Source organism: Prinia subflava, chromosome 4 (genome assembly GCF_021018805.1).
Source record: "Prinia subflava isolate CZ2003 ecotype Zambia chromosome 4, Cam_Psub_1.2, whole genome shotgun sequence".
In the NCBI taxonomy this organism is placed as follows: domain Eukaryota; kingdom Metazoa; phylum Chordata; class Aves; order Passeriformes; family Cisticolidae; genus Prinia; species Prinia subflava.
Window position 1 is genome coordinate 12,868,124 of NC_086250.1, and position 26,578 is coordinate 12,894,701.

Here is a 26,578-nt window from a genome sequence, read left to right on the forward strand (position 1 = left end):
CTTCAAAATTAATAAATTCAAGGAATACAGTTAGATACTATAAAGTATTTTATTTTAGTTTTTTTTAAAAAATACAACATTCTAAAAAACATTTCCCTGTTATCCATACTGCCATAGTGCTGTCTAGACTATGTTAATGCCAGGAGTTTAAGTATTAAAGAATTAAAATTATCACAAACCAACATCCCTAAATATAATACATCAAAAAGTCAGTGGCCCAGATGTCACTTTGGTTAAAAAGCACTGTTATTCAGTAGCACTTAAAGACGCCTAGCAATTAGCAGAATAAAAACTCATCCTAACATCAGACACATCTGTAACAAGAGTCCTCCAAAATGGATGATTCCAGGATGCTGCCCACCCTCTGTTTATCAGCAAAACCCTTTCCACAGTCTTTTCCTCTGCGTGGCACATTTTTACTGACCATTAACTGCTGGTAGCGCTGGGATGGAGAGGTTTGACTCTTGCCAGCCTGGAGAGGCCAAGTCTAAGGCAGTGAGTGGGTGACTTAACAGGAACACATTTCACAGAGGCATTACTGCTTCCTGATGGAGCTGGAGATGATTTTAAAACAAAAAGAAGGTATTAGAAGTTCAAAGGGGAAAAAATATCCTATGACTGTTGTCTTCTAGTAATTTTCCTAGCAGGACAAAAGAAGCATTGTGAAGAGAGTGCAAAAAGGTCTGAAGCACAGAGGCACATGGAAATCACTCCCCAGGGATTCCTCCCTCTGGGAGCCAGTGCAGCAGGAATGGTGCACAGGGAAATTACCCAGCCACACTCTGCAGCTGCCCTGGGCAACTGCTCCCACTGTCCTGGCCACTTTCAGGCACTCCACAGAGAAACACCAAACACAACTCCAATGGGGAAATGAGGACTTGAGAGAAAGGAGCCAAACAGAAAGAACCATGTACAGAAGAGTAATTAGGAAGAAAAATCAAAGAATCAGGAGTCAGAGCATGCTCAAACACCTTAAGAAAATAAAGCTTTTAAGCATTTGCTTCATTAGAGCAGCTAAAATACTCCAGCATTTTTTTAATATTCTTTGTTTAGAATAGATAATAATTTAGCACATACCAGAGATAAAGAAAGCTCTAAATAAGAGAGAAATGGACATGAAAGGATCTTTTGATTAAGGTCTGATCCACAGCTTGGAAAACATGCAGATAAAAGAGTTAATGATAATGCTATAAAAGAAGCATAGATACAGCTTTTCTTCCTTTCTCTCTTGTTTTAAATCTGTCCAAAGAAAATCTTTATAACATGTATATAAAGGGCAGGCATTTTCCTGGAATAGTGTATTTTTTTTTGTTTGCTTTTAGCAGAGACTGCTAAAAGCTGAAGTCAGCTCGTGTATGTGTCTGTAGCTGCAGCCTCACCCCTACCTGGTGGTGTCCATTTGGGCTTTCTGTCTGTGACAGGACTTGATGCATGCAGAGGCCTCCCCGCTGCCTCTGAGGGGCTGGACATCACCCTCTGCCTCGGCTCAGAGCTGTGTTCTGTTATCCAGGAGGGAGAAACTATAGGTGATGCTGGGATGAGAAAAATAAATACTTTAGAAAGATGCTCTTTAGCAGAGAAATCATCACTGAAGATGACAGACCAGGAGAAATAATGAGGATGATTCTAGAATGTCCCACCTTGAAGCAGTAAATACTGATACAGACACCTTGCCTATCAGGGAATGACAGACATGATGCAGCTTGCTGTTCCAGAAGATGACAGTCACAGGAAGGAAAGAAGGGAGGCTACTTGCTGTTTAAAATAAGCTTAAACAAAGCCAACAATGAAAGCTCCAACACCTGATGCTACTCCAGAGTCACTGTTTTGACACAAACCCAGAACACAACTGGAAAAATGAACAGAGGATCTTGAAAGAGATTAATCTTTCCTGGACAAGGAGGGCAGAAGGAATTTCTCCTGACATACAAATGCAGAGAAGCAGTGACATTTTGCTGGTTTGGGAGAGAATAAGCTCCAGTGTGTAAATTTAGTGTGAAAGTGCAAATGAGATGCCACAAGTTTGAAGGGATAATGCTTCAGTAAGAGGGGAATAAGGAAAAATGCACTAAAAACAGCAAAAATTTCACTAAAAACCCAAACTAAATGTAAGGCATTACACTCAAAGCACTTCTAAGGTGAGAGTTTTAGTGGAAAAGAACTTACTGGGTACAGACTCTGGCTCAGAATCAAGATCATGGGTTCTGTCATCACTGTCAACCACCAATGACTTGTGATGTGCTGGAACTTTGGTTGCTGCTGTTCTTTGCCTCCCATCACCCTCAGGTGTGTCATCATCCATAACCTGATTGAGACCTACAAACCAGAACGTGGTTCAATCAGCTCAATTTCACAGTAAATCCATTCTCTTCCTCTAAAATCATTTGGTATTTGAGTCCCCAGAGTTCATTGTGGTGATATGAAGTTATACTATTCAGAAACATATCACTGACACTTGTTTTCATGTGCTTCTCATTGTATTTTCTCAGTGTCAAATTTATAAACATTTATCTGTAATCAGGCTAACAAAAAGACCAAAAATTCACCAATCCACAGGTTTGCTCACTTTAAGACTGGGACCAAATTTTTAATAAAAGAATTGACATATCCTTCAACCTTTATTTAAGATAAAGACCTTTTTTCCACATCAACAAAAAAAAACCCCAACGGAAACAAAGAAGAGGTAGCTACTTAAATGCTCTTTGTGAAGAGTGTGAGAACAACTTACCTAAAAGTTCACTGTCTACACTGCAGTTGGAAAAAGGGGGTCTCCTCTGCATATTTTCTGATTCAATATTTTTACCTGTTTTAAGATCCAGGAAAAAAAAGTTAAAAGTATGAAATATTACTATACAAAAACACATTATAAAAAGTGCAAATATTAAGAAATTAAAATAGCTGAAGTTTTTATCTGTCTCTAATCCGAGCATATATTTGGAAGATCTTATAGAAGAGTTACTTCTCTCACAGAAAAAAACCTCCAATAACATAAGAAAACAGGCAATACCTAGAAACTCTCTCTTGTCATGACATCTTGAAATAAAATAACATTTTCAACCTATTTCAGTGTAAAATAAATTGCCATATTCAAATTCACTGCATATAAATAAAGTGTTGCATGGAACTGTAAAGTAACCTTGTTCTTCTGAATTTTGCACTTCTTGGGGACTTGAAGATTTTTCTTTGACAGATAAGGCTAAGGCAACTTCCAAATCTCTTTTATAAAGTTTGTCATCCAAGGATAACCTGGGGAAAAAAATGCCAACATGTTAAATAATAAAACAATTATATGAGTGTTCCAGAACTATTTCTGGCTCAGTGAACTCTTTTAAATTCAGATACTTGTGAAGAGATTAATATTTCAGTATATATTTATAGCATATCGTGTTACAAATATTACATTTTGAAATCATTTAGACACAACACACACTAATTTTTAAAGCACTCTATACTTAAAAGCATTATGACTGCAAACAGTGTATGTGTGCATATATATAGATATAGATACATATCTATGTATGATCTATTAACTGGCATTACTACAGAGAAAAAAGTGATTGCCTTTGCTTGAAATGCCACACCAAAATGTAACATTTAAACACAACTCTACTAATAAAAATTAGATTTCTCTTTTTTTATTGACATTGACTTTGTATCTTCCTTTAAATATGTTCTTTTGGAAGGAATCAAACTTGTCTTTATACTTCCCTGGTTTAGGAGTCCCTAAGAAACTCAGAATTTTTAGAGTTATTTGAAGGTGCATCAAAAAGGCTCAAAGTCTTTATTATAGTCATTAGTTGTTTGTTCTCAGCTGCTTAAAACTATAGGGGAAAAGAAACCAAACGCAAATATTCTTATTGAAATCCGGTTTTACACAGAGCTGACCACAACATTTCTTACCTCTTACTAAGCGTCTGTGTCTGTGAGGGAGTCACTTCTTTGGCCTTTTTTGGCTTCTCTTTTTTTTCCTTCTTTGATTCCTTGAGCTGTGTTCTGGATTTTTTGCTTGAAGGTGCAAAGTCTTCATCTGTTGGAAAACAGCAACAAACTCTAATTATATTCTTAAATTTCATCATTTTCATTGCACGCTGAAAATATATCAACATAAACCTTCTTGGAAATTACTTCTATTTTAAAAGAACACAACAACTATAACTGCATTATCTTTAAATGTATTTAGAAGAAAAATTCAACAGACCATCTTTTACAGGTGCTTTTAGGTAAGAGGCAATGATTTCAAATTTTTGATGTACAAGAACATCCCACTTACCATCATCTTCCAAATCCCCAAACTGAGAATAATCAACAACTTTCTTGTTCCTGTGGCAAAAAAAAATGTAAAATATACACTATTAATCCTTCCTGACTGAGAATCTTGATTTAGTAACACTTTCGGGTAAATGATGTTTTACAAGGAAGGAAAGCAATACGTGTTCAGCTGGAGAGAATCACAGAATCATGGATTATCCATGAGTTGGAAGGGACCCACCAGGATCATCCAGTCCAGCTCCTGGCGCTGCTCAGGACACCCCAACAGTCCCACCCTGTGCATCCCTGAGAGCTCTGTCCAAAGGCTCTTGGAGATCTGGCAGCCTTGGGGCCGTGACCATTCCCTGTTCCAGTGCTCCACCACACTCCAGAGGAAGAACCTTTTCCTGATACCCAAACTAACTCTCCCATGGCAAAGCTCCAGCTGTTCCCTGGCTACAGAGAACAAAGATAAACCTATAACCAGTGCAACTGTGTACAATGGCTTATAAGGAATAGGTTGTAGATTTTTTTTAAAAGACTCCACACCCTCTCTGGACAATCTGTTTAGTCCTCGGTCACTGCACAGGACAGAAGTTCTGCCTCATGTCAGTGGAACTCCCTGGGATCAGTCCCTGCCCGTTCCTCTGGTGCCATTGCTGGGCCCCAGGGAGCAGAGCCTGGGCCCTGCTCGGAGCCCTCCCTGCACGCAGGGACACCCAGGGCTGAGGGCCCCTCTCAGCTGGGGCTGCTCTCCAGGCTGGACAGCCCCAGCTCCCTCAGCCTTTCCTGGCCCTGAATCATCTCTGCAGCCTCTGCTGGCCCTGCTGCAGGAGCTCCCTGTCCCTCCTGTGCTGAGGATCCCAGGGCTGGACACAGCACTCCAGATGTGCCTCCCAGGGCTGGGCAGAGGGGCAGGATCACTCCCTGACCTGCTGGCACTGCTCTTCCCAGTGCACCCCAGGATTCCATTTTGCCTTCTTGTTCCCCAGGGCACTGCTGGCTCATGGAGAGCCTGTTGTCCACCAAGACCCCCAGGTCCATCTCAGCAGAGCTGCTGGCCCAGCAGGTCACATCCAGGCTGTGCTGGTGCATGGGGCTATTCCTTGTGCAGTATACTGCACTTGCCTTTGTTGAATTTTAGACACTTCTCTGCCCATCTCTGCAACCTGACCAGGTTCCTCTGAAGGGCTGCACAGCACTCTGGTGTACCGACCACTCCTCCCAGCTTTGTGTCATCTGTGAACTGCTGATGAGACATCGACCCCTATCCAAGTCATGGATGTGCAATTTAAACAACACTGGGCCCAGCGTTACCCCCCCCTGCAGGGCTGCAGCCAGCCCTGGGCCCAGCACAGGAAGGACAGGGAGCTGCTGCAGCCAGGCCAGAGCAGGGACACCAAGGGCATCAGAGGGATGGAGCAGCTCTGCTGGGAGGAAAGGCTGAGGGAACTGGGATTGTTCAGCCTGGAGAGGAGAAGGCTTTGGGGTGACCTCACTGTGGCCTTGCAGTACCTGAAGGGAGCCCACAGGAAAGATGGAGAGAAACTCTTGACAAGGGCCTGCAGTGACAGCACAAGGGACAATGGCTCCAAAGTGACAGAGGGTAAATTCAAATTGGATTAGGAAACAATTAGCAAAAAATTGTTCCCTGTAAGGTAGAAGCCCTGGCTCAGGTTGCCCAGAGCAGCTGTGGCTGCCCCATCCCTGGCAGTGTCCAAGGCCAGACTGGATGGGCTCTGAGCAACCTGGGATAATGGAAGGTGTCCCTGCCCGTGGCAGGCGGCTGGAACTGGATAGGCTTTAAGGTCCCTTCCAACCCAAACCATTCTACGACAGATTCCCGGGGGACGCCACTAATGCCAGGCCTCCAACACGGCCCTGCGCCATTGATCACGACCGCTCCGCCGGAAGGGAAAGGGGCCACCCTGGAATCCCCCAGAGGCCCCGAGGGGATGGGGGGAGCCCCTCGCCCCTCCGCCCCGGCACACGCACCTCCTGGCCGGCCGCGCCATCTCCGCCGCCGCTGGGCGCGCTGGCCGCAGCAGCAGCGCCGAAAGTGCGGCGGCGGACGCGCAGCTGCGATGACGGGCGCGGGTGGGCGGAACACCGCGGCTCCCCTGCCCCGCGGCCCGCTTAACCCGCGGCTGCCCGCCGGAGACAGGTGAGTCGGGCCGCGCCGGGCCGGTGCCCGCGGGCGCTGCCGCTTCCAGCGGAGGCAGTGCGGGCACCGGGAGCTCCCCGCGGCGGGGAGGATGCGGATGGGGGCCCGCAGGCCGTGTCTTGCCGGCTCCGAGCCTGCGATTTCGGAGCAGGAGGTCCTCTTTGGAACAGGGGGTTCGTCCCCTGCTCCCTCTCCATCAGCCCCCTCCCCACCTCCTCGCTGCATCGGGGAGCAGCAGAACGAGCGTGGTCGGGTTTGTGATTCCCAGGATTTCCCTTTGAGTCCCACTCCCAGAGAGGCCGGGACACCGCCTCGCATCAATATTGGTTGTCCTGAGATGTTTGTTTTTGAAACTGGCGTGTTTCATCTGTGTCTAACACGTATGTTTGCTCACAGAAAAACCCACCCAACCCCCCCAACCTCGTGAATTCTGCTGTAGTTTTTTTTTTATTATTATTGTTCTCCTCGGGGTGTGTTTTTTAGCACTGGGGAGGGTTCGGCTGAAGCAATGTGTCCAGCTTTGCAGGTGATGTTCAAAACAGAGGGATGAGAATGAGCAGAGAAGCTCTATGGAGGGTAAAAATACCAGCACAGTTATCCCAGCCCGTGTTTTCATTCTGTACACAGCCCCCTTGCATCTCTTTTGACTTTTTTTAATACAGGTTACAGAAAAACAAAATCAGCTCTTTCTAAAAATCGTTGCAAACATCTGCTCCCCCACTGCCCAGGCCTTGCACCTGCAGAAAGGAGGAAATAAAATCTCTATGCACTCTGCAGGATTTCAGCTTTTGAGGCATCCGTGACAGAAGTCAGGGTCCTTCAGTTAATTTTCTGTTTATCAGGATTCCCATCTGCCCTGATTCTGCTTTTAAGTCAGGAGGTCTAAGCTGCAATTTTTAGGAGCAATTACCCAAATTTATTTATTGACACACTCAAATACATTTTAAAAGCACTTGGTATTTTGGAAACTGCTATTTATGCTTCAGTTCCAGATGCATGTATTTGGAAGTCAAAACTGAGTATCTGTGAAAACTTGGGGGGGTTAAGTATTTTTGACTGTTAATTATTAGCAAGCCATGGCTTTTTTATGATATGATCACATCTATAAATAATTTACATGGGATAATCAAAGCATATCATTACCTTTTTTTACTTCTGAGTTTACAAAATAATTCTTTTTACTTTCTTGTTACTTTCATTTCTATTGCAGAAAACAAACTCAAGAGAATGAAGCCTGATAAAGCAAAAACTTTCACTAGAGAGAGAGACTATGTGTACAAATTCAGTGCTGGAAATGAACATTTGGTGCTTACCGTGCCTCTCAAATTCCCTGTGCAAGAGAATATCAGTCATTTGCATGGACGTCTGATGGTTCTGCACAACCTGCCATGCTTTGTAGAAAATGGTATGAATCAATGTCTTAAATTAATCTCATGTATCCTTGGCCACAAGTGTCTTACAGCTTGCTCTAAGAAACCAAACTAAGGGTGTGTTACTGGAACAGTGTTCACAAAATTGGTTTTTAAACAGCAAAATATCAGAGAAGATTCCTGTCAGTGCTAGCAAGGAAAATGTTTTTAGGGGAAAAACTTTACTTACAGGTTGCCTTGGTGATTACTGATGTGTTCTGTTGATGGACCATTTTTTTCTCGTTGTAATAGACCTGAAGCAATCTCTTAGTAAATTTGTAGAAGAGGAAACTATAAAAGATTATGACAGAGAAGCTGAAGTGGCTCTGGAAGCAGTGAAATCAGGAAAAATAGACATCAACCAGCTGGCAGATACTTGGGCTAAAGCTTATAAAGAGGTAAGCTTAAGGCTGGAATGTTAATATTCAGAGCTTACTTTGTGACAGTATGTGTGTGTGCAATCACAGATTGTGGGGATGAAGTATTACACTAAAATTCACTGCAATTCTTGCAGTTTTTTCTTTTTATCTGAAAGTGAGCATCAAGTCTTCATCCTAAAAGTTCTTAGTCAGATTTTTCTTGAATTTAAAAGAGTAAAAAGATAGAAAATGGAGAGGCAAACTGTTGTTCATTTAACAGTTGATACTCAAGCAAAAAATAGGCATAAGGCTTATAGTGGCTTAGAATTAAAGCAAGAAGTAATGGAAATGACACTGCTATCCTAAATCTCAGTAACAAGCAATTAAGGCTAGAAGGAGAAAGTGTACAGTTGAGAGAGACTTTTCAGTTCATTTTTTGAGTTCATACGATTATTTCACATTATCTAGGTGGGATGAGGCTTTGATTGGAATAATGGCTCCAGTTTCAGATGGGATCTTAAAAATAGTGGAGTGCAAAAGAACTGGAGGAGTCCTAGTGAAGAGAAAAAAAAATGACAAACCTGCAGTCTTTGAGGAAAAGTTTATAGGAATTGAATTTGCTTCTCATGAAATATAGAAAAATGTGAAAATTACATTAAAAGCTTGCAAAACTGGTGTTCTTGGGCCATTCTTTGTTCAATAAAAATAGCTTTTCTTAAATGAGTGTTGTTGATCAAATTCCTAGTGATATCAGAGGTTAGTCATCCTTACTAGCAAAGCATTTTTGTTTGCACAGCTGGTGTTTTGGGCCTTATCTAAAATTCATCAGGTGCAAGTATTATTGTGGATATTACTGTTCTTTCCATGCTGGTGTTGTGTGAAAATTGGTAATTCCTCACTGTAGCCCAAGCCTTAATGATTCTGACTTTAGTTGCTTTGAAAGAGGAAAAAATGGGAGGAGAAAATTGAGAGCTAAAGTAGAATGCAGAAAGCTCAAATTAGGGAAGTTAATTTATGTATGGTAAAAGCTGTGTGTGGGTCCCCATGGTTTTACCCCACTATTATGGAGGATCTTTATATGTCCTAAGAGTACCTTATCCTTTAAAATTTCTTATATTTTCTTTAGACAACGTTAGAACATGCCAAACCTGAAGAAACCAGCTGGGATGAAGATTTTGCCGATGTTTATCATGATCTGATCCATTCTCCAGCTTCTGAAATGCTGTTAAACCTGGAACACAATTATTTTGTTAGCATCTCGGAATTAATAAGTGAAAGGGACGTGGAACTGAAAAAACTACGTGAAAGGTATTACATTTTTATTATTTAGGTTTTCCTCTCTCTTACTAAATAGGGTTGCCTGCCACTGGGTGTGTTGACTCATAGGACAACGTGTGTAGCTTGAATTTGTCTGTGTAAACCCAAAGTCATACAGCACTTGGCTGGCACAAGAGTATGTAGAGATTGGGCTAGGGGGAATGGCTTCCAACTGAAAGAGTGGAAATTTAGATTGGATATTAGAAAAAAAATATTTTCTAAGGGTGTGGTGAGGCCGTGGCACAGGTTGCCCAGGGAGGCAGCCTGCCTCATCCCTAGAAGTGTCCAAGGCCAGGTTGGATGAGGCTCTGAGCAACCTGGTGTGGTGCAAGGTGTCCCTGCCCATGGCAGGGACTGGAATGAAATGAACTTTCTTGTCCTTTCCAGCCCAAACCATTCCATAATTCTATGATGTCATTAGGGTCAGCTGCCTTATATTGATGACCTTCTATTATTTTCAGTGACTGAAGAGACTATAAGGCTTGATTGCCAGAAAGTGTTGGGTTTGAGTCCCGAGTTCTGGAATAAACTTGTATAGCTGCAGGTGACTCCTTTATCCACAAGAGGGAACACGTTGAATGTGGATTTTTCTTTTTGTGCCAGAGTAGTTTCAGTAGGTTTGGTTTAGCATGATGAGTGGCAATATTCCTCTTGAGCTGTGTATGTTTAAGCTCACATTAGACAGTGCATAATCAGTTCATACTATGGTTTCCTCTGGACTGAATTGTACGTATTTCTAGCTTGGGGGTCAATGTTGCCAGTAAGGTGTTAGCAAATCTTTTTGCTGCTCATTGCCTCTTCTCAAGTGTGCATACAGAAGAAGGAGCAGTGTTGTAGATGTGTGATGTAGCTGTGTATTGACTCTGCTGGAATTTATATCTCTACTGGAATTTATCACACCCCTATGTTGGTGGCAGCTGAGGCTGTCCCCAGTGAGGGTAAATGGTGTTCTGTTTACACAGGAGCTGATTTGAATCCCTGACCCTTAACTCCAGTTTGTTTTGTGGATTTTTTTTGCTAAATTGGTGACTGTTCATTCTGTCAGTGACAAACAACCAGGTTTGTTGCTGTGTCACAGCAAAGGGTGCTGTTGCCAGTCTCCTGAAATCTGTGTTTGCTTCTCTTTCAGGCAAGGAGCTGAAATGGATAAGGTGATGCAGGAGCTTGGGAAGTCACTGACTGACCAGGATGTGAATTCCTTAGCAGCTCAGCATTTTGAGTCTCAGCAGGTAACTAGAATATGTCATGCACATAATCACCTTAAAAAGAACACCCACATCACTCAAATTATCACTGTTCTCCTGTCAGGATTTGGAGAACAAATGGACCAATGAATTAAAACAGACTACTGCTATCCAGAAGCAGGAATATCAGGAGTGGGTGATAAAGCTTCATCAGGACCTAAAGAATCCCAACAACAGCTCAGTCAGGTATTGAATTCTTCTGTGATGCATAATTCCAGCAGAAATAGTTCAAAGGATTGCATTTATATAATCTTTTAAATAAAATACTGTAGTCCTATTTATTATGATATGATCATATCTATAAATAATTTACATGGGATAATCAAAGCATATCAAAGGCAAATAGACTATCATAAATAATTATGTGTAATTTTAGGAGTTTCTTCCTTGTGTGATGTTATGAACTCTCTGTACCAGAAAGTGTTGTAATGCACTAAAGTACAGCTTGACATGAGTGGAATTTCCTCCTATTTTGCCTTTCTTTCCTATGTCTGTCTTTAACATTGTTCCACAAGGCTTTTTATTACCACCTAAGCATGTTCTAGAGAATAATGGTACTTCAAAAAATTGTAAGAATAAGCCTCTTTTCTTTTACTATGTGTATGTCACTGGACAGCTAAAAATGGAATGTTTTTGTGTGAATGCTTGTGGAGAGAGTTGAATGAGAAGCTTTCCTCTATTCGAGGAAATGGCAGGGAAATTAGAATTTGTAAATTGGGTGAGGTCCTATTTCTTTATCACTGGTACATTGCTACTTGGCAGTTGAAATCAGTAGAACTGCTTGCAAGTTTATAGAAGATTTTTGGAGGTGAGACACTTTGAAAACAGAGAAACTTCTCACTAATGCAGAAACAATTTGGAGAGATGCTGATGTTCTTTCATGTATTAGGAACATTATTTGTTGTGTCACTACCAGACAGGTGAATTGACAGGGAAAAAAATAAAACTGATACTTGAAATGTTTCCTGGTAGTTCCTGTGGAACATTTCATAAGGTGGTTTTTAATCTCCCATTTTATGTGGGAAGGAGAAAAGAAACACTTTATGTAGCAACTTCATAAATAAGGTTTGTTGTAAATAGGCTGAGGAGAATTCTTTTTGTTTTCCTTTCATTCCTACATTCTTACTATGTTATAACTAGGTATTGTGCCTTATTTTTATTTCTCAGTCTTGGAATGCTTTACAAATGAGCCAAGTAATGTAAATGTAACAGTGGAGTCTCCCTTCTGCCAGGAAGGTAAAGGTGAAACCTCACCTGTGGAGCTCATGCTCATGGGTTTGGTCTCCTGGTTTCCACAGACCAGCTGAGAAGACTTGGGGTAACTTTCCCAAAGTTGTTGGTCTTGAATAAAAATTAGGATTAACTTTTTGCTACTTTTCTCATTATTTTAGTGATGAAATTAAAGTTCAGCCCAGTCAGCTGAGGGAATCTGTGGAAGGAAATGGGAGAATCTATGAAGAACAGAGGCTGTTAGAAGAAAGCTTTACTATTCACTTAGGTAAGTGGAGTAAACCAAGTAACAACTGGTAATAAATAATGTATCCAAGACACGTATTATTTACTGTATTTGACTCTAAATGTGTATAATGCATAGTTTGGAATTGTTTTGTGTTTGTTCTTTACATGTGGAAGAAAACAGCATAAACTCTATTAAGCAATGTCTGAAATAAGTGGAAATCGTAATGGAAAACATTCTAAAAGCAAATTTTTATCCATTTTGTTTGGGTGACTCATGTAAAAAAGCACAGCAATAGCAAAACATATTGCCTAAAAATGATGCTTCAACTTTTCTTATATTTGGTAGAAAAATGTGTTTATGAAATTCACTTCCCACAATCAGTTGACAGCAGAATAGATACTTGCAATTTGTATTTTTGTTTATGCAGTAGAATCTTCTTGTGGTGTTTTGACCATGTTATGTTGTTCAGGAGTGATTTAGGTCACTTACAAAATCACCAGCAAAGGCATCAGCCAAAGCAGGTTTGATACAGATTTGCAAAAGAGCAAAAAAGTTCAGGCAAGGTTCACTCTATTACTATATGGATAAAACACAGAGAGGAAAATTGGATTATAACCAAATCTAAAATGATTTAGGCAGAGATGAGCAGCAGCAGTCCTCTCAGTATCACAAACTTGGGGTTTGCAAGCTCCAAGAGGCATCTCTGTCAGAGAGAAATGCTGGTGCAGCCTGCTGTGGTGCAGGAATGTCCAAGGACATCCCTGAGGACCACTGTCCATAGGGTCATGAGATGATTGCCTTGAGTCATTTGGAGAATGTTCATCCTCAGGTTGAATTGCTGGAGTTTCCAAAACTCCAGCAGCAATGGTGCTGTTCCTCTTGGGCCGTGGGCCAGGTAGGGGATGTTTCCAGGCTGTCAGGGGCTGACTGATGATCCCTTCCCCTCCATGCAGCTCCCACTTCAGCCATGCAGCAGTTCCTGGAATGGCCAAGGGATGCCTCAGCACACAGCTCATTGCACAAATGCTAAGGCCTAGCAGGAGTTCATGGGCTTGTGGAGTGGTTCTGGGGAGGGTGGGGAAGGATACACCACCACACATCAGTATTTCATCCCTAGCCCTGCAATATTCCTCAGGAAGAATTTCTTCACAGAAGGGGTTGCCCAGGGAGGTTTGGAGTCTCCACCCCTGGAGGTGTCCAAGGAATGCCTGGATGTGACACTCAGTGCTCTGGACTGGTGACAGGGTGGGAATTGGGCACAGGTTGGACTTTATTGTGGAAGTCTTTTCCAACCTTAATAGTTCTGTGATTCTGCGAGGGGAGCAAGGCTCATTTCAGGCATGGACAAGCCTCACTGTGTGAAAGCCCCGCACTTTTATTGCTATTTTGCAAATTGCTGATGTGTCTGTAAAACTGAATGTGCAGCTAAGAACTTCCTCTGGGTGTTAGTGGTTGCAGATCCTTACAGATCCTTAGGGAAGCACTTTGTGCCCTTGCATTTCAATCCCAGTCCTGAGTTTAGTCTTGCACTGGGATTAAGAGACGTGTGCTGTGTGCAGGAGCTCAGCTGAAGACCATGCACAACCTGAGGCTGCTGAGAGCTGACGTGTTGGATTTCTGCAAGCACAAGCGCAATCACCGCAGCGGGGTGAAGCTGCATCGGCTGCAGACTGCAATGTCCCTCTACTCCACCTCCCTCTGTGGCCTGGTGCTACTGGTGGATAACAGGATCAGCTCGTACAGCGGCATCAAAAGAGGTGAGCCTTCTGGTGGGAGGTGTCACGTCAGGGAAAAGGAATAAAATAATACATCAGAATAAAACCTTGCCGTCTTCTCTCACAGAAAGATGTTCTTGAGGACCCTTCAATAATGATTTAGACAAATTTATTGTAGGAGTTTCTAACTATTTTAATAGCAGATTATCACACTGAACCGATTTGCAAAAATGAAAAAGAAATGTGCCCAGATTTTAAAATGATAGGTAAATATATAAAAACACCACGTGCTTTTGATACTGTGAATTCCATTAAAAATGAACAATAGGAATGTGACTTCCCTGCTCCTGGAAGGTTTGATTAATAGCCATTTTAAGTGCATGTCTTTTGAGTAAGTGGGTACGGTGATGGTGTTTTCTATCAAGGTTAACCAATGAAACTTCAGTTTATTCCTGTTTGACTTCCCCACCTCCGTCTTGAAGTTTAATACCAAAATACACTTGGAATATCTTTTTTTGACTATTACTTGTCATTATTCTTGCATGCCATTAAAAATGTACTGTGATGGTTGATATTTCCTGGAAACAGCTGGAATCAGGCTTGTAGCAAGAAGGAGAGGGAAGTGTACCAGGAAAAACTGCAGTTGCATTTGTGGTGTTGATGGTTTCCAAGTTGTTTAATTGTAACAGTATTATTTTGTACTTAGGCTTATTTTGCAGGTACTTTTTTTACTGTTTAAATATTTAAATTTATAACAAAAGAGGATCTGAGTTTATGCTAAATTTTAGGTAATGAGAGAAGACAGACATTTAAATAATGTCATTAAACACAAAATTGCATCTTCTAGCCACCAACTAGATCCCTCAGCCACAGCAGAGGGGAAGGTATGGGACCATGTCACAATCTGTCAAATATAATCCTTAATAAATTTTGGAAGAGGAGTCCAGTAAAGCTTTATCTGCTTTTGGAGACTTTGCCTTTATAGCTGGATTTACTTGATCAGTAGAGTAGAATTACATAATGTTACTGAGCACAGTCTCTGGATATGCATTTCAATCTTATTTTTTTCCTAGATTTCGCAACTGTTTGCCAAGAATGCACGGATTTCCATTTTCCTGGAATCCAAGAACAACTTGAAATTGTCCAGAAGGTTGTACTTAAGGCCAGAGCACAGCGTAGCAGCAAGACAAAAAGACACCATGGTCAGTGACAACCAAAATTACCCTCCTTGAAATAGAACAGTGGTCAGCTGGATGTTTGTGGGCAGGGCAGAGTTGATGCCACTCTTCTGCAGTTATTTCATCTGTAAAATGGAATGTTTGGGTTCATCAAGAAACTCTGCATGAAATTCACAGAGAGAATGTGATGTTCGGGTGGTGTCTTTGCTGCTCCTTTAAAATGAATCAATATATAAAAGTCCCATTTTAACAGCACAGGAAGTACATCAGGCCATTCTGCTTTCCTAAACTGCCTGTAGCAGCACAAACTTTATCTGTCTTTACCTTTTTATTGCCATTTACATTTAAATCTTTAAAAGTTGCAGAAAAGGAGTTCATGACTTCTCCCCCTTCCTTTTAAGTGAATGCTGAAAACCAAATAACAAATTGCCTAAATGTGTATTTAGCTTTTTAGTGCTGACCAAAACTTTGGAAATGGTTTTCCTTGCAGCTGTGTTTGCAGATGGCTGAGAAATGCTCTGACCACATGGTGTTTAGGCAGTGCAATTGGACATCATGAAACTGTTTACCCTGCAAAGAGCTACTTATGTGATTTAAATGCATCAGGAACATGAACAAATATGAGTACACAGAAAAACAAATTCCCTTGAGAACCTGTGTATTGCAGCATCTCAAGGGAAATGGTGAAAACTGGTTTTATGCTGCTGATTTATGTAAATCTCTTAGGAACAAATTTGTTTTAATTTCTTACATTATTGAAAGAGTAATAGCAAGATACTATGTGGTTATGGGGACGATTTCCAAAGTTTCATTTTATTTCTGGGAATATTGTGTCTGCTTTTGTCCAAATGAAGAAATATCATAGGGTGGTAAGTAAGAGGGGCAGTGATTTGAGGTAGGATTCAGTTTGGGGTGTGTTGAAGTGAGCAAAAACACTTTTACCCATCCCCCTTGCATTTTGGGGACTTTATGGTAACTTCATGGTCAAAATTCAAGCCAGAGATCAGTACATGAACCTTTTTATGCCCAGGTGTCATTAATAGAGGATATGATTAATATTTGTTCCATGTGTTCATACACAGAAAACAAAACCAGTGGGAATGAAGATAAATTAAAGAATATCGAACGAAACCAGTCAAACATTTTGCCGGGTGAGTTGTGTGGCATTGACCCCCTCTTCCTGAAGCAAGTTGTGTTTCATACATCCACATTTTTAGCTCTAAAGTCAGAACATAAATTACAAACTGAACCCAAGCTGACCTCAATCAGAGAAGGATGTTCCTGTGGCTGAGGCAGAGAACTGGGTGTCAGGACATCTGGTTTCTATTCCCAGCTTCGCCACTGCATCACATGGCATGGGACAAATCACTTGTCTTTGCCTAAAACTTTCTTTTGGAATTTGAGGATGAAAAAAATAACTTCTCTGAGCATCTAGGGGGAAAAGACGAAACTCCAATACTAGCAGTTAATTTTATGGCTATATGTATTTAACCATTGAGAAAAGCATTTTTGAGTGGATTTTTTAACTTTGAGAAATCCCTCTCTCAGGGAAGGTATCTTCTGTGTATACTGTGATGTTTAGTAAGGAAAGCTGCTGTGGACTTTGAAGATGCAGTTGGAGAGGGAGGAATTAAGTCCATACAACCCATGATTGAGTGAGGGCTTATTAACATTGATTTCATGACTGCCTTAAATATTGGTAGTGGGAGTGGATTATAAATCAACTTGGACCAGATAAATCCAGGTGTGTCTTGCAGCAGTGGCCTGTCTGTTACTGCTCGTAGATGGGTCACTGCTGGGAATTCCTGCCTCCTTAGCAGTCATCCAGAAGAAGTACAGACCCATTCTGCAGCTGTCCCAGTTCAAAGAAAGGATCTTAACTTCAGGGTCCTGTGGGAACAGGTTTGAAGGAAGATGTTTATTTGTTGACTGAAACAGTGGGGGCATTGCACACCTGCATTTCCCTTGACTGTACTGTAGACTTTAGATCTCCAGTGCAAAGAAATGATGGAGAGACCTGGACTTCACTGCTTCTCACCTTTGATAAATTAATACCAAGTCTAAAAATACCCCCAACAAGATGTCTTGGTTACATTTTACATTACTCTGGATTATTTTAAATTCTAATGGTCACTGATCCCTTCATGTTCCACTGCCATATCTCAGTTGTTACATAACCCACTATCTTTTGCCACAGGCTCTGTGCATCCTTTATTTGAACCCATCCTTTTTTGGCCTTTCCGCCTCCCACATCTGTCTGCAATTCTGTGCTTGCATTGTGTATTTTGAGTATTGCACCTCCTCTGGGTTTGTTTTTCTGTTTTGTGCTATATAGAGATCATATCCTGTACTGGCACTGTTATGGTTTATTGCACCATGTGGCCATGATGCCAGTGGAGCCCATCAAAGCAGTGGAGAGAGTGTGGGATGGATGTATAACACCGACAGTCCAAGAGATTTTAGACCTCCTGTGTATGTCCTCATCTCTGCTGTGTATTTCTATTTGCCTCTTATCTTTCTTGCATTACCAAACAATTGGATTTCAGTACAGATCCCTACCATGATTTCTTGCCTTCCTGGTTTGCCTTGCTGTGCAGGAGAGTTCTACATCACACGGCACTCCAACCTCTCGGAAATCCACGTTGCCTTCCACCTGTGCGTGGATGACAACATCAGGTCTGTGAACGTCACCGCTCGGGACCCGGCCATCATGGGGCTCAGGAACATCCTCAAGGTCTGCTGCACGCACGACATCACCACCATCAGCATTCCCCTCCTGCTGGTGCATGAGATGTCAGAAGTGAGTAAATTCAGTTTGGGCTGGTTTTATGTCCTCGGATTTTTGCAAAGGGTGTGTTTCATGCTGATGTAGGCCAAGTGGGATGGTTTTTCTCACTCTCAGGCTCCTGCCGCACCACATGGCACTTGTATCTACATGGTGACCCAAATTAAGGAGCTGGACCAATTAAAAACAGCCAGCTGAATCACTCAAAGTTTTTATTCCCACCCCTCCTTTTGGACAACTCACTTTCTGGATCCAGCTCACTGCAATAGTACAAGTATTAATAAAAGATGGGACTACGCAACTAGAAGCTCTTGCTTAGAAACTCTACCTTCAGAGTTGCTGATAGAGTAATGATACCAGATCCCCACTTTTAATTATCTTTAGCTGTAAAAACATTAAAACTAACTCTTGGGAGCAGCAGATCTGGCAAAGCATAGCTTAGAGTTCTGTAAATCTAAACACCATCTTTACCTTCTGTAAATGTTCTACCACCTCAGCCCTACATACGAGCAACCAAATGTCACCTTCATTTTGAACTGTGTCCTCCTTCACTGCTCATTTCTGTCCCTGTTTCCTCTCTAAGTCCCCCCAAATCCTGGCTGGGCAAGAGGCATCATATTGCAGATGCTCTTTGTGTTCTTACTTACTGTGCTGAGTTTTGTATTTTCTTCTGTAGTGGGACTCTGCTGTAGGGCTTGTCTCTCAATCAGCTATAACATTTCTCAATGCACAGCAGTTTAAAACTATTGGCAGCCTCTTTTCTCTGTCACAGCTGGCTCACAGAGAAGAAAAGGGGTGGGAAGGCAGGGAAAGAAGCAATGGGCAGGGAGTGCAGCCATATGCCTCATATCCTGAAGAGCTGGAAAGTCTGTAAGCCTAAAGAAATGAGAAAAAGAAGATAATTCGGTCATCCATGCAAGGATGTCAGTAACAATTAGTCTGTTAGAGGGGTTTTTTTTAAATAACCCTTTGATTTTTCACTTGTAAATTAAATATTTCCTTTCCTTCGTGGAAAATGGCTGACTCACAGCACGATAAATGCTCACCAGTGGATTACCTTTGACAGTGACTAGTTTTATAACAGGATTTGACTGGAACACAGAGTAGAAGTGACCATTTTTTGCAGGATCAGGATCCATTATCATGAAAAGCAAGCATTTAAAAAAGTAAAAACTCCCAATAATGAAGCTTCTAAAGGATGTATTTCCATACATAAAAGTAGACTTTTAGGAACAGATGAGATTCTTTCTGAAATTTTTCATCTCTTGTACTGAGACCGTTTTTTGGGCACAAATGCAAAACTTGCAGGACAGCAGCCTGGGTCACTCATAGGACCCAGCTGCTGTGTTTCAGACATTTATTAAATACATTGACCTTTTTCTTAAAATCAAGGTGCCACCTGATTGTATTCTTCCTCTGGTTTTTGTTTTCTTTAAACCTGGTTAGTTTTAGCTTCTGTTTGCGTATCTGTATTTTAACCTACAAATAAAGCACATCACCAAGCGTTCAGCGTGCCTTGAGATGTGTGAAGCTGAAGAATTATCTTCTTGTCTAGTGCTGCATTCTTAAAAGATCCTGGTAAAACAATTTACCTTTTGTATTAAGCTGTAAGTCTTTGCAGAAGGTGAGCTGGATGGTTTGTGTTTAGGCTTTGTAATACTTGAATTAGCAGCTTGCTTTATTACAGTGCTTGGCAGCTGGCTGACCTGATTTGAAACACACAAATCTGTAACTTCTTGTTGAGGGAAGAGTGAATAATGACAGATTTCTGAAAGCTACCCTGAACTCAGTGCCTTTGGCAGCCACAGTTCTGACTCTGCATTTACCACCTACAGAAGAACATTTTTGTGAGGTGGTTAACCAGGAGCCCAGCTGCAGAGATGTTTCCGTGCTTCCCTGGGACAGGCATTCATTTGCAGTGTTCTCTGTGCTTCTCCCAAAGGTTTTTTCCTAATGCAGATGGAAGTGTGGTGTTTATAACCTCACAAATGTAATCACAGTATCACAGACTGGAAGGGACCTTAAAGCTCATCCTGTCCCATCACCTGCCATGGGTAGGGACACCTTCCACTATCCCAGCTTGCTCCAAGCTCCATCCAACCTTTCCTGGAATATTTCCAAGGATGGGGCAGCCACAGCTTCTCTGGACAGCCTGTGCCAGGGCCTCTCCACCCTCACAGGGAAGAATTTCTTCTTTATATCCCATCTAAACTTGCTCTCGTCAGTTTGACTGTATTGATTTCAATGGAGCCATTGGATTTCATTATTATTTCTATTAAAAAATCAAGAATTCTTTGTTTTTCTTACGGCAAGAACAATCAAAACAGATCTCTCTGGTCTGATCATTAACTGAAATGAAGGAAAGAAACTGGGTTTGATACCTGAGAAAGGCAAAAGCAGGCAAGTTTGATTTCAGGACAAGTGAGGTGTTACTGTCTCATCACTAGAATCTGTTATAAACTGGGGAATGAAATTGCTCTAACAGCAAGGCATTACTAAAAATGCCAGAGCTGGCACCCTCTCTTGGTAGTTTCAACATTGCTGCTCACACAGCAACAGTGACAAAAATGTGACTCTTCAGTGATCTCAGTCCAGTTGTCTCTATTACCATAATTTAAGACAAAATTGTTTTTAAAAATGTAGAAAGAAAGGAGTGTAAGCTGTATAACAAATATTTCTGAACACAGTTTATGTCCAAAGAGAGGTTACTGATGGGTGTATTGATCTCAAATATTTCTCATCTGAGTTTCCTGCCTTTAAATTTATATGTGCTCATCCAGTGTTTAGGATTTGCACAGATGCACTGTGAATTAAGCACCTTGCTAATTGTTACTGAAAATACCCATTAAAATTTGGTTTGAAATATTTTTCCCACATGATGAATGTGGACTTTACTGTTTTAATTACCTGATTATGACATGGCTCTGCAAAGGCCCAAGCCCTAAGCAGCCCCATGTAGCGAGCCTGTCACAAATAAATGAAAATAAAATCAAAAGGGTTGCAGCATGTCTTTAATCAGTGAAGTTAGTCTCCCTATCCCCCTTTTTTTTTTCTAAATGAGCAGAAGAAATCTTAATTTGACAAAACAGTTGCATCCTAAAAAGTGTAGAAGTGTCTCTGCTAGTGAAAAACACCTGAAGTTCCAGGTGGGTTTCTTTTTTAACTTTCTTGAATGCCATTATCCAAAACTCCCTCTAGGAGATTGGCTATTTGCTTTTTTGCTTTCTTATGTCCTTCTCTGTATTTTGAATTGGTGCTTAGCTGATCCTCCCTCATTTCCACACCAGAGAAAACTCCTGATAACGTGGTGAATTGATGAAAACTTAAGTTTGCGAAGATGGATTAGAATTGAATCAGTACTATGTCATTTTCAGTTCTTGTGGCTTGCATGGAGCAACATTCTGTTATTTCCCTGAGTGCCCACAAAATTTAACCTCTCTGTTCCTCTAAAATGGTCCAAGGAATGGTGTCATATCCTGCTGTGTTGATCAGTCCATGGTAGGCTCAGTTCCCATCACTGATTGCTCAAGGTGCTCCTGAGAGAACTTTTCTTCTTAGTCACTTGTTTTTTACTAAGCCAAAGCAGTGATCAAAACCAGCAATAAACCTTACTTGTGACAGAAAGCACACATGGGCAGATGAGTTGTAATAAACACCAAGTGTTGCTTCCAGAGTGCTTAAAAATTTAAAAAGTCAAAAAGCAACCACAACAAAAAAAAAAGTACAAACCCAAGCTTGTCCAGCACTGTTCTGTCTGATTAATGTGGTGTGTGTCCTAAAAGCAGCACGTAGGGTTCAAGGATTTACATAATGAAAGCTTTATGAAAAGATATTTCAAACTTAGCCTGTTTTTAACATACAGTGTATTTTGGGGGGATGGCAGGAGATCCTCCCACCTAAGGAAGAACTTTGGCTTTCAGCAGTTGTTTAATAAAGCCACACATTCAGTTTATCAGCTGTGTTATCACTGGGCATTCTGAGATCACCTTGCCTCTCAAATAACTTTTTTTAATCCTGAAATTAAGCTTTCTGATAAGAACAGATTGCACTGTGTTTGACATTGCAAAATAGAGACTGGCTTTAGTGAATAGAAAACTATGTAAAGCTTAAGTTTGAAAAGGTACTTAGAATGAAAAATCGGTTTCCACATCTATATTTTTGTATTCAGAGTAGAAAGTGCTCATCTTCACGTTGAAGACTACAGCAGAACGAAACAGATATTGTTTTCTTCTTTCTGAGAAGTGTTTGCAGTGAGTCATCCTGTCTCTGATAGAATTACATCATCATGGTGTAATTGGCTTTGTAGCATACGGCCAAAAAAGTTTCATGAACTTTAAACTTAAATTATTTAGCCCAGTGCTTGTAGCCATATCTTAAACCACTGTGGTTTTCATGTCATGTTTTGCTATTTAACTTCAGGTAAGGATTTGCTGTTGATATCTGAAACTCCTTCATTAGATGAAGATTAATTTTGTTTGTTCTCACTCTTACCATAAATGCATCTTAAGGAAAAAGGGCTTCTTCCAGTTCTAGTATTAGAGAGGAGGTTTTACTGAAGGTTGAGAGTATGCCAAGAAACCTTAAGCAAAATCAAGAACAGATAGGAGTCGTCATGCTATTAAGATGTGGTCAGGAGCCTGCCTTTGATTTGCTGAAGCATGAACCTGACAATTATCAGTTGAATAGTAGACTTTTTCTGGAGCTCCACAGGGGAATGGAACAGCCCAGTTTCCAGTGGGTTCAAGAGCATTTTTATTCAACATCTCAGCTTAGAAATGTAGAATATTCTTCTGACACTGGCTCTCCTAGAAAGCAATAAGGAGTGGTGGTGCTTTTATGGTCACCTGTAAGATGTGTACACCTGCCTAGAATGTTCTGAAAACTAGGTCCCAAATGCACTTAAAAATTATGTTCTAGGACAAAAAAAAATATTGCTTTTAATAGTTTCCCTGCTATTCTTGCTGGTTAGATCTGTGGGGCATTGAGGCTTTTTATTTCTTCATTTTAGGAGATGACCATTCCATGGTGCCTGAAGAGGGCAGAGCTCGTGTTCAAGTGCATCAAAGGTACGGGAGTGGAGCTCCAGTGGGATCTGGGAGCCAGTCCTGAGCAGGGACATGAACTCATTAAAGAGCTGCAGCAGCTCTGCTGGGAGGAAAGGCTGAGGGAATTGGGATTGTTCAGCCTGCAGAGGAGAAGGCTTTGGGGTGACCTCACTGTGGCCTTGCAGGGCCTGAAGGGAGCCCACAGGAAAGATGGAGAGAGACTCTTGACGAGGGCCTGGAGTGACAGCACAAGGGACAGTGGCTTCACACTGACAGCAGTTTAAGCTTGGATATTAGGGAAAAATAGTCCTCATGACTCAGCATAGTCTTTCTAAGTGGTGTTTTTGCTTTTTGCATTTTTGTGTGCTGCACTTAAACAGTAAAACCAGTCACTTTCTTTCAACCACCTGCTTGAGGAACCTCTTCTTACAGTAATTGACCTTTAATAGTTTACAATGGATATGTCATCTATATCACTGACTTCAATTAAACAAGTATTTTTCTGAGCGTCCTTATTTGCCACAAGAGGATTCCTGTGGCCTTCAGTAGTTCATCACATGACCAATAAATGAGTGCTGGGCTTTTTTCCTATAGAATCATCATAGAATCATAGAATGGTCTGAGTTGGAAGGCATCTTAAAGATTCCAACGCCCTGCCATGGGCAGGGACTCCTTCCACTATCCCAGCTTGCTCAGAGCCCCATCCAACCTGGCTTTGGACACTGCCAGGGATGGGGCACCCACAGCTCTCAGGACAACCTGTGCCAGGGCCTCACCACCCTCACAGAGAACAATTTCTGCCTCATATCCTATCTAAACCTCCTTTCTGTCAGTGTGGAGCCATTGCCCCTTGTCCTGTCACTCCAGGCCCTTGTCAAGAGTCTCTCTCCATCTTTCCTGTGGGCTCCCCTCAGGCACTCCCACAGGGAGGCCACAGTGAGGTCACCCCCTGTTTGTCAGTGAAAGGAGGCCATGGAAGCAACTCCTGACACACTGTTTGGAGAAACCCTCACTTCTGCTGTGTATCACTGTGCTGCACAGTAGGAGTGATTATTCTGTCCTCAGTGGAGGTATTCTGCTGAACTCCTCATTGGGTTTTTCTACATTTCAATCACATTGCCCAAGTCTGATATGAAGGCAGTTGAGAACATCTGTAATTAAGGCAATTCAAACCCTACTTGTGTGTGAAATCTCCCTCACTGCCTGCTCCTGCTGTAACTGCTGGGGAGTATTGCACAGGTAATCCAGACAGCGTCAATGATGTTTTTTAGGTTTCATGATGGAAATGGCCTCGTGGGATGGAGGAATTTCTCGGACTGTACAATTCCTGGTACCACAGGTAGGTGAAACCAAAGCCATATCCAGCCTAGGAGACTGCTGGTAAAAAGTCTCATGTCAGCAGATCTAGTTGTGATTTTTCTGCTATTGCCTGCCCCTTTTGGGTGAGTTTAAATTAATCAATCTGGTTTTGTTACCTTGCCTATAAAAGAGGAATAAGGGTGGGTTTATATTTTTGAATAACCAGTAGTATTTTCTGAGAGGATGCTAAAATTTCAAACTGGGAAGTTCACCTTTATGAATGGTGAATGTATCACCTTTGAAAAAGAGACTTTTTTGCTGTTAGTTACTCTGATGGGCTAACCTTGCATTACATAATTTGAGTTGTTTATTAGTCATATTGTCTGACAACATGGAAAGTTGCAATGCAGGAAGCTCACCATGCTTCCACAAAAGCATTAATTCTCCAGGTATTTGAAGTTAGTTCTAATTTAGAATTGAAATTATTTAATTTGGAGTTCTAGCTGATGTTCAGAAACAGGATGATACCCAAAGATGGCCAGCACAAGGCTTGTTCTAAAAATCAGTAAAAATAGAGTTATGTTAGGAAAGGAGTAACATGTATTTCTTGAAAAGTAGAAGGCTGATGAGCAAGGAGGAAGCCACAAATAAATTCCAAAGTTGAATCTAGTCCTGAAATGCACAGAGCAGGAGTTCTGTAGATAACAAGCAGCACTGTCCTGCTTAGGTTTGGCAGAAATAATCAATCCTTGGAACAAAAAATCTACTGGAAATGGATATGTGGATATGTCAACGGCCAGTATTTTTAGGTCAATCTTTTAACTGGATTCAGTAGAATTATAACACACAGTTTGAAAGTAATTTTAGTTGTCTTCTGAACAGCAGCATTTCTCTTAAAATACCAAGAAACAAAGTTGAGAGAGACTTAATCCTTCCAAACTACAAAAAGCCAAAGCTTACCTGTGTACTGGTGTTTTTTTTCCAGACAATTTCTGAGGAAATGTTTTACCAGCTGAGTAACATGCTGCCACAGATCTTCAGAGTATCCTCCACACTGACTCTGACCTCTAAGCACTGATTTCTGTGGGGCACTCACCTGTATCCTGTTGGCAGAGGATGAGATTAAAGAGATTCTGGACTAGGATGTCTCTTTCCTGTGGACTCATGACCCCAAAGTGGCATTTGTTGCAATTTCAAGAATCGTGTTGTTGTAAAATAAAAATGTTGTCTGTACTTGGCTAGTAGCAGTTGATTTTTGCCTCTTGCTTTGTTTCAGCACAGGATTGATGATAAATTCCTCCCCTTTATTTGAAAGACATTCAATATAACTTGTATGAAATCTACAGAAATATATAGGTAATTCTCATACATAGGTAGTAGCAATAAGAGCTTATGCTAGGAATGGCATCTTCTGGCTTCTACAAACATTTTCTGAATTTTCTCAGTGACTTTTAGAATAATAAGGAGCACAACAGGTGTTTCCTTAGAATAACCAATGGAATTTGTCATGGTCACCACAGTGATTTTACTGCTACAAAATGAAAAACTTGAATCAGACATTTACCCTGTAGATTGTGGAAGTGTTTAAAAAAAATCAAAGTAATATACACTTGTGACACTAATTAGAAATTTTTAAATATTATTTCTTCCTTTTTTTTTTAAATTATGTTTACTTTTTGCTTTATTTCCAAACTTTACATTACAGTTTATTATATGAAGAACCTCATAGGAACACTAAAGTGTTCTGGACCCTGTTATACAGATAAAATTTGCTGCTTATTAATTATTAACATTTTATGACTAACCAGAAATGCCAGGGAGACAGCTCAAGATGCAGCTATGAAATTTCTTGGCACAAACTTGAATCAAGTCAAAAAAACCCCGAATAAACCACCCTGCATCCCAGTGATGGGGGATAATGGGGACACTGGGAACTGCTTTTCCCCATCATGGACAATCCTGGAACTCAGCTGTGGACCCAGGAGCTGAAGCAGCCCTTCCATGGCCACAGGGAAAGTCCTGTCTGGAACTGGGATTCTTGGGATTGCCAGAAGCACTGAGCTCACAACACAGCAGCTGTGGGGGTGAGCGTTCCAGGTGGTGGGATTTGCAAATCCACAGTTCTGCTGTGTGGGAATCGTGGGGATCCTGGCAGACCTGACTTTGAATCAGAAACCTCTTCCTATGTACTGCTGAATTCTGCTCTGTAAACTGGAGAACCTGGAAGTCAATTAAAACCCAGTTTATTTTCTGTCTTCATAGTGATTTTTTAAAATGTTACTTAGTTTAATAAATGTGAAGATTGAAAAGTTCTGTTTTGGGGAAGCTGCATAATTTAAAATCCTCACGGAGAACC

General features: G+C 41.3%; 2 protein-coding genes across 4 annotated transcripts; one reads left to right on the forward strand and one right to left on the reverse strand.

Moving 5' to 3' along the window:
• Positions 1-30: 30 nt before the first annotated feature.
• Positions 31-6,351, reverse strand: RAD51AP1 (RAD51 associated protein 1). 2 transcript variants are annotated; one of them, XM_063395538.1, is made up of 8 exons: positions 6,244-6,351; positions 4,271-4,320; positions 3,901-4,027; positions 3,137-3,246; positions 2,729-2,803; positions 2,167-2,316; positions 1,386-1,520; positions 31-554 (listed from the first exon to the last, which is right to left on the reverse strand). In XM_063395538.1, exons 1-8 carry the CDS (start codon positions 6,261-6,263, stop codon positions 427-429), a joined length of 795 nt encoding a protein of 264 aa, XP_063251608.1. In that variant the 5' UTR covers positions 6,264-6,351; the 3' UTR covers positions 31-426. The 2 variants fall into 2 exon arrangements, with proteins under 2 accessions (XP_063251608.1, XP_063251607.1); XM_063395537.1 differs by having other exon boundaries at positions 1,386-1,532.
• Positions 6,279-26,476, forward strand: FERRY3 (FERRY endosomal RAB5 effector complex subunit 3). Of its 2 annotated transcripts, none has more exons than XM_063395533.1 (14): positions 6,279-6,412; positions 7,623-7,817; positions 8,074-8,219; positions 9,307-9,488; positions 10,627-10,726; positions 10,806-10,927; positions 12,133-12,239; positions 13,760-13,957; positions 14,989-15,117; positions 16,176-16,244; positions 17,691-17,893; positions 22,887-22,944; positions 24,195-24,262; positions 25,208-26,476. In XM_063395533.1, the coding sequence occupies exons 2-14, from the start codon at positions 7,640-7,642 to the stop codon at positions 25,298-25,300; spliced, it is 1,653 nt and encodes a 550-aa protein (XP_063251603.1). In that variant the 5' UTR covers positions 6,279-6,412; positions 7,623-7,639; the 3' UTR covers positions 25,301-26,476. The 2 variants fall into 2 exon arrangements, with proteins under 2 accessions (XP_063251603.1, XP_063251602.1); XM_063395532.1 differs by lacking the exon at positions 6,279-6,412 and adding an exon at positions 6,771-6,792.
• Positions 26,477-26,578: the final 102 nt, after the last annotated feature.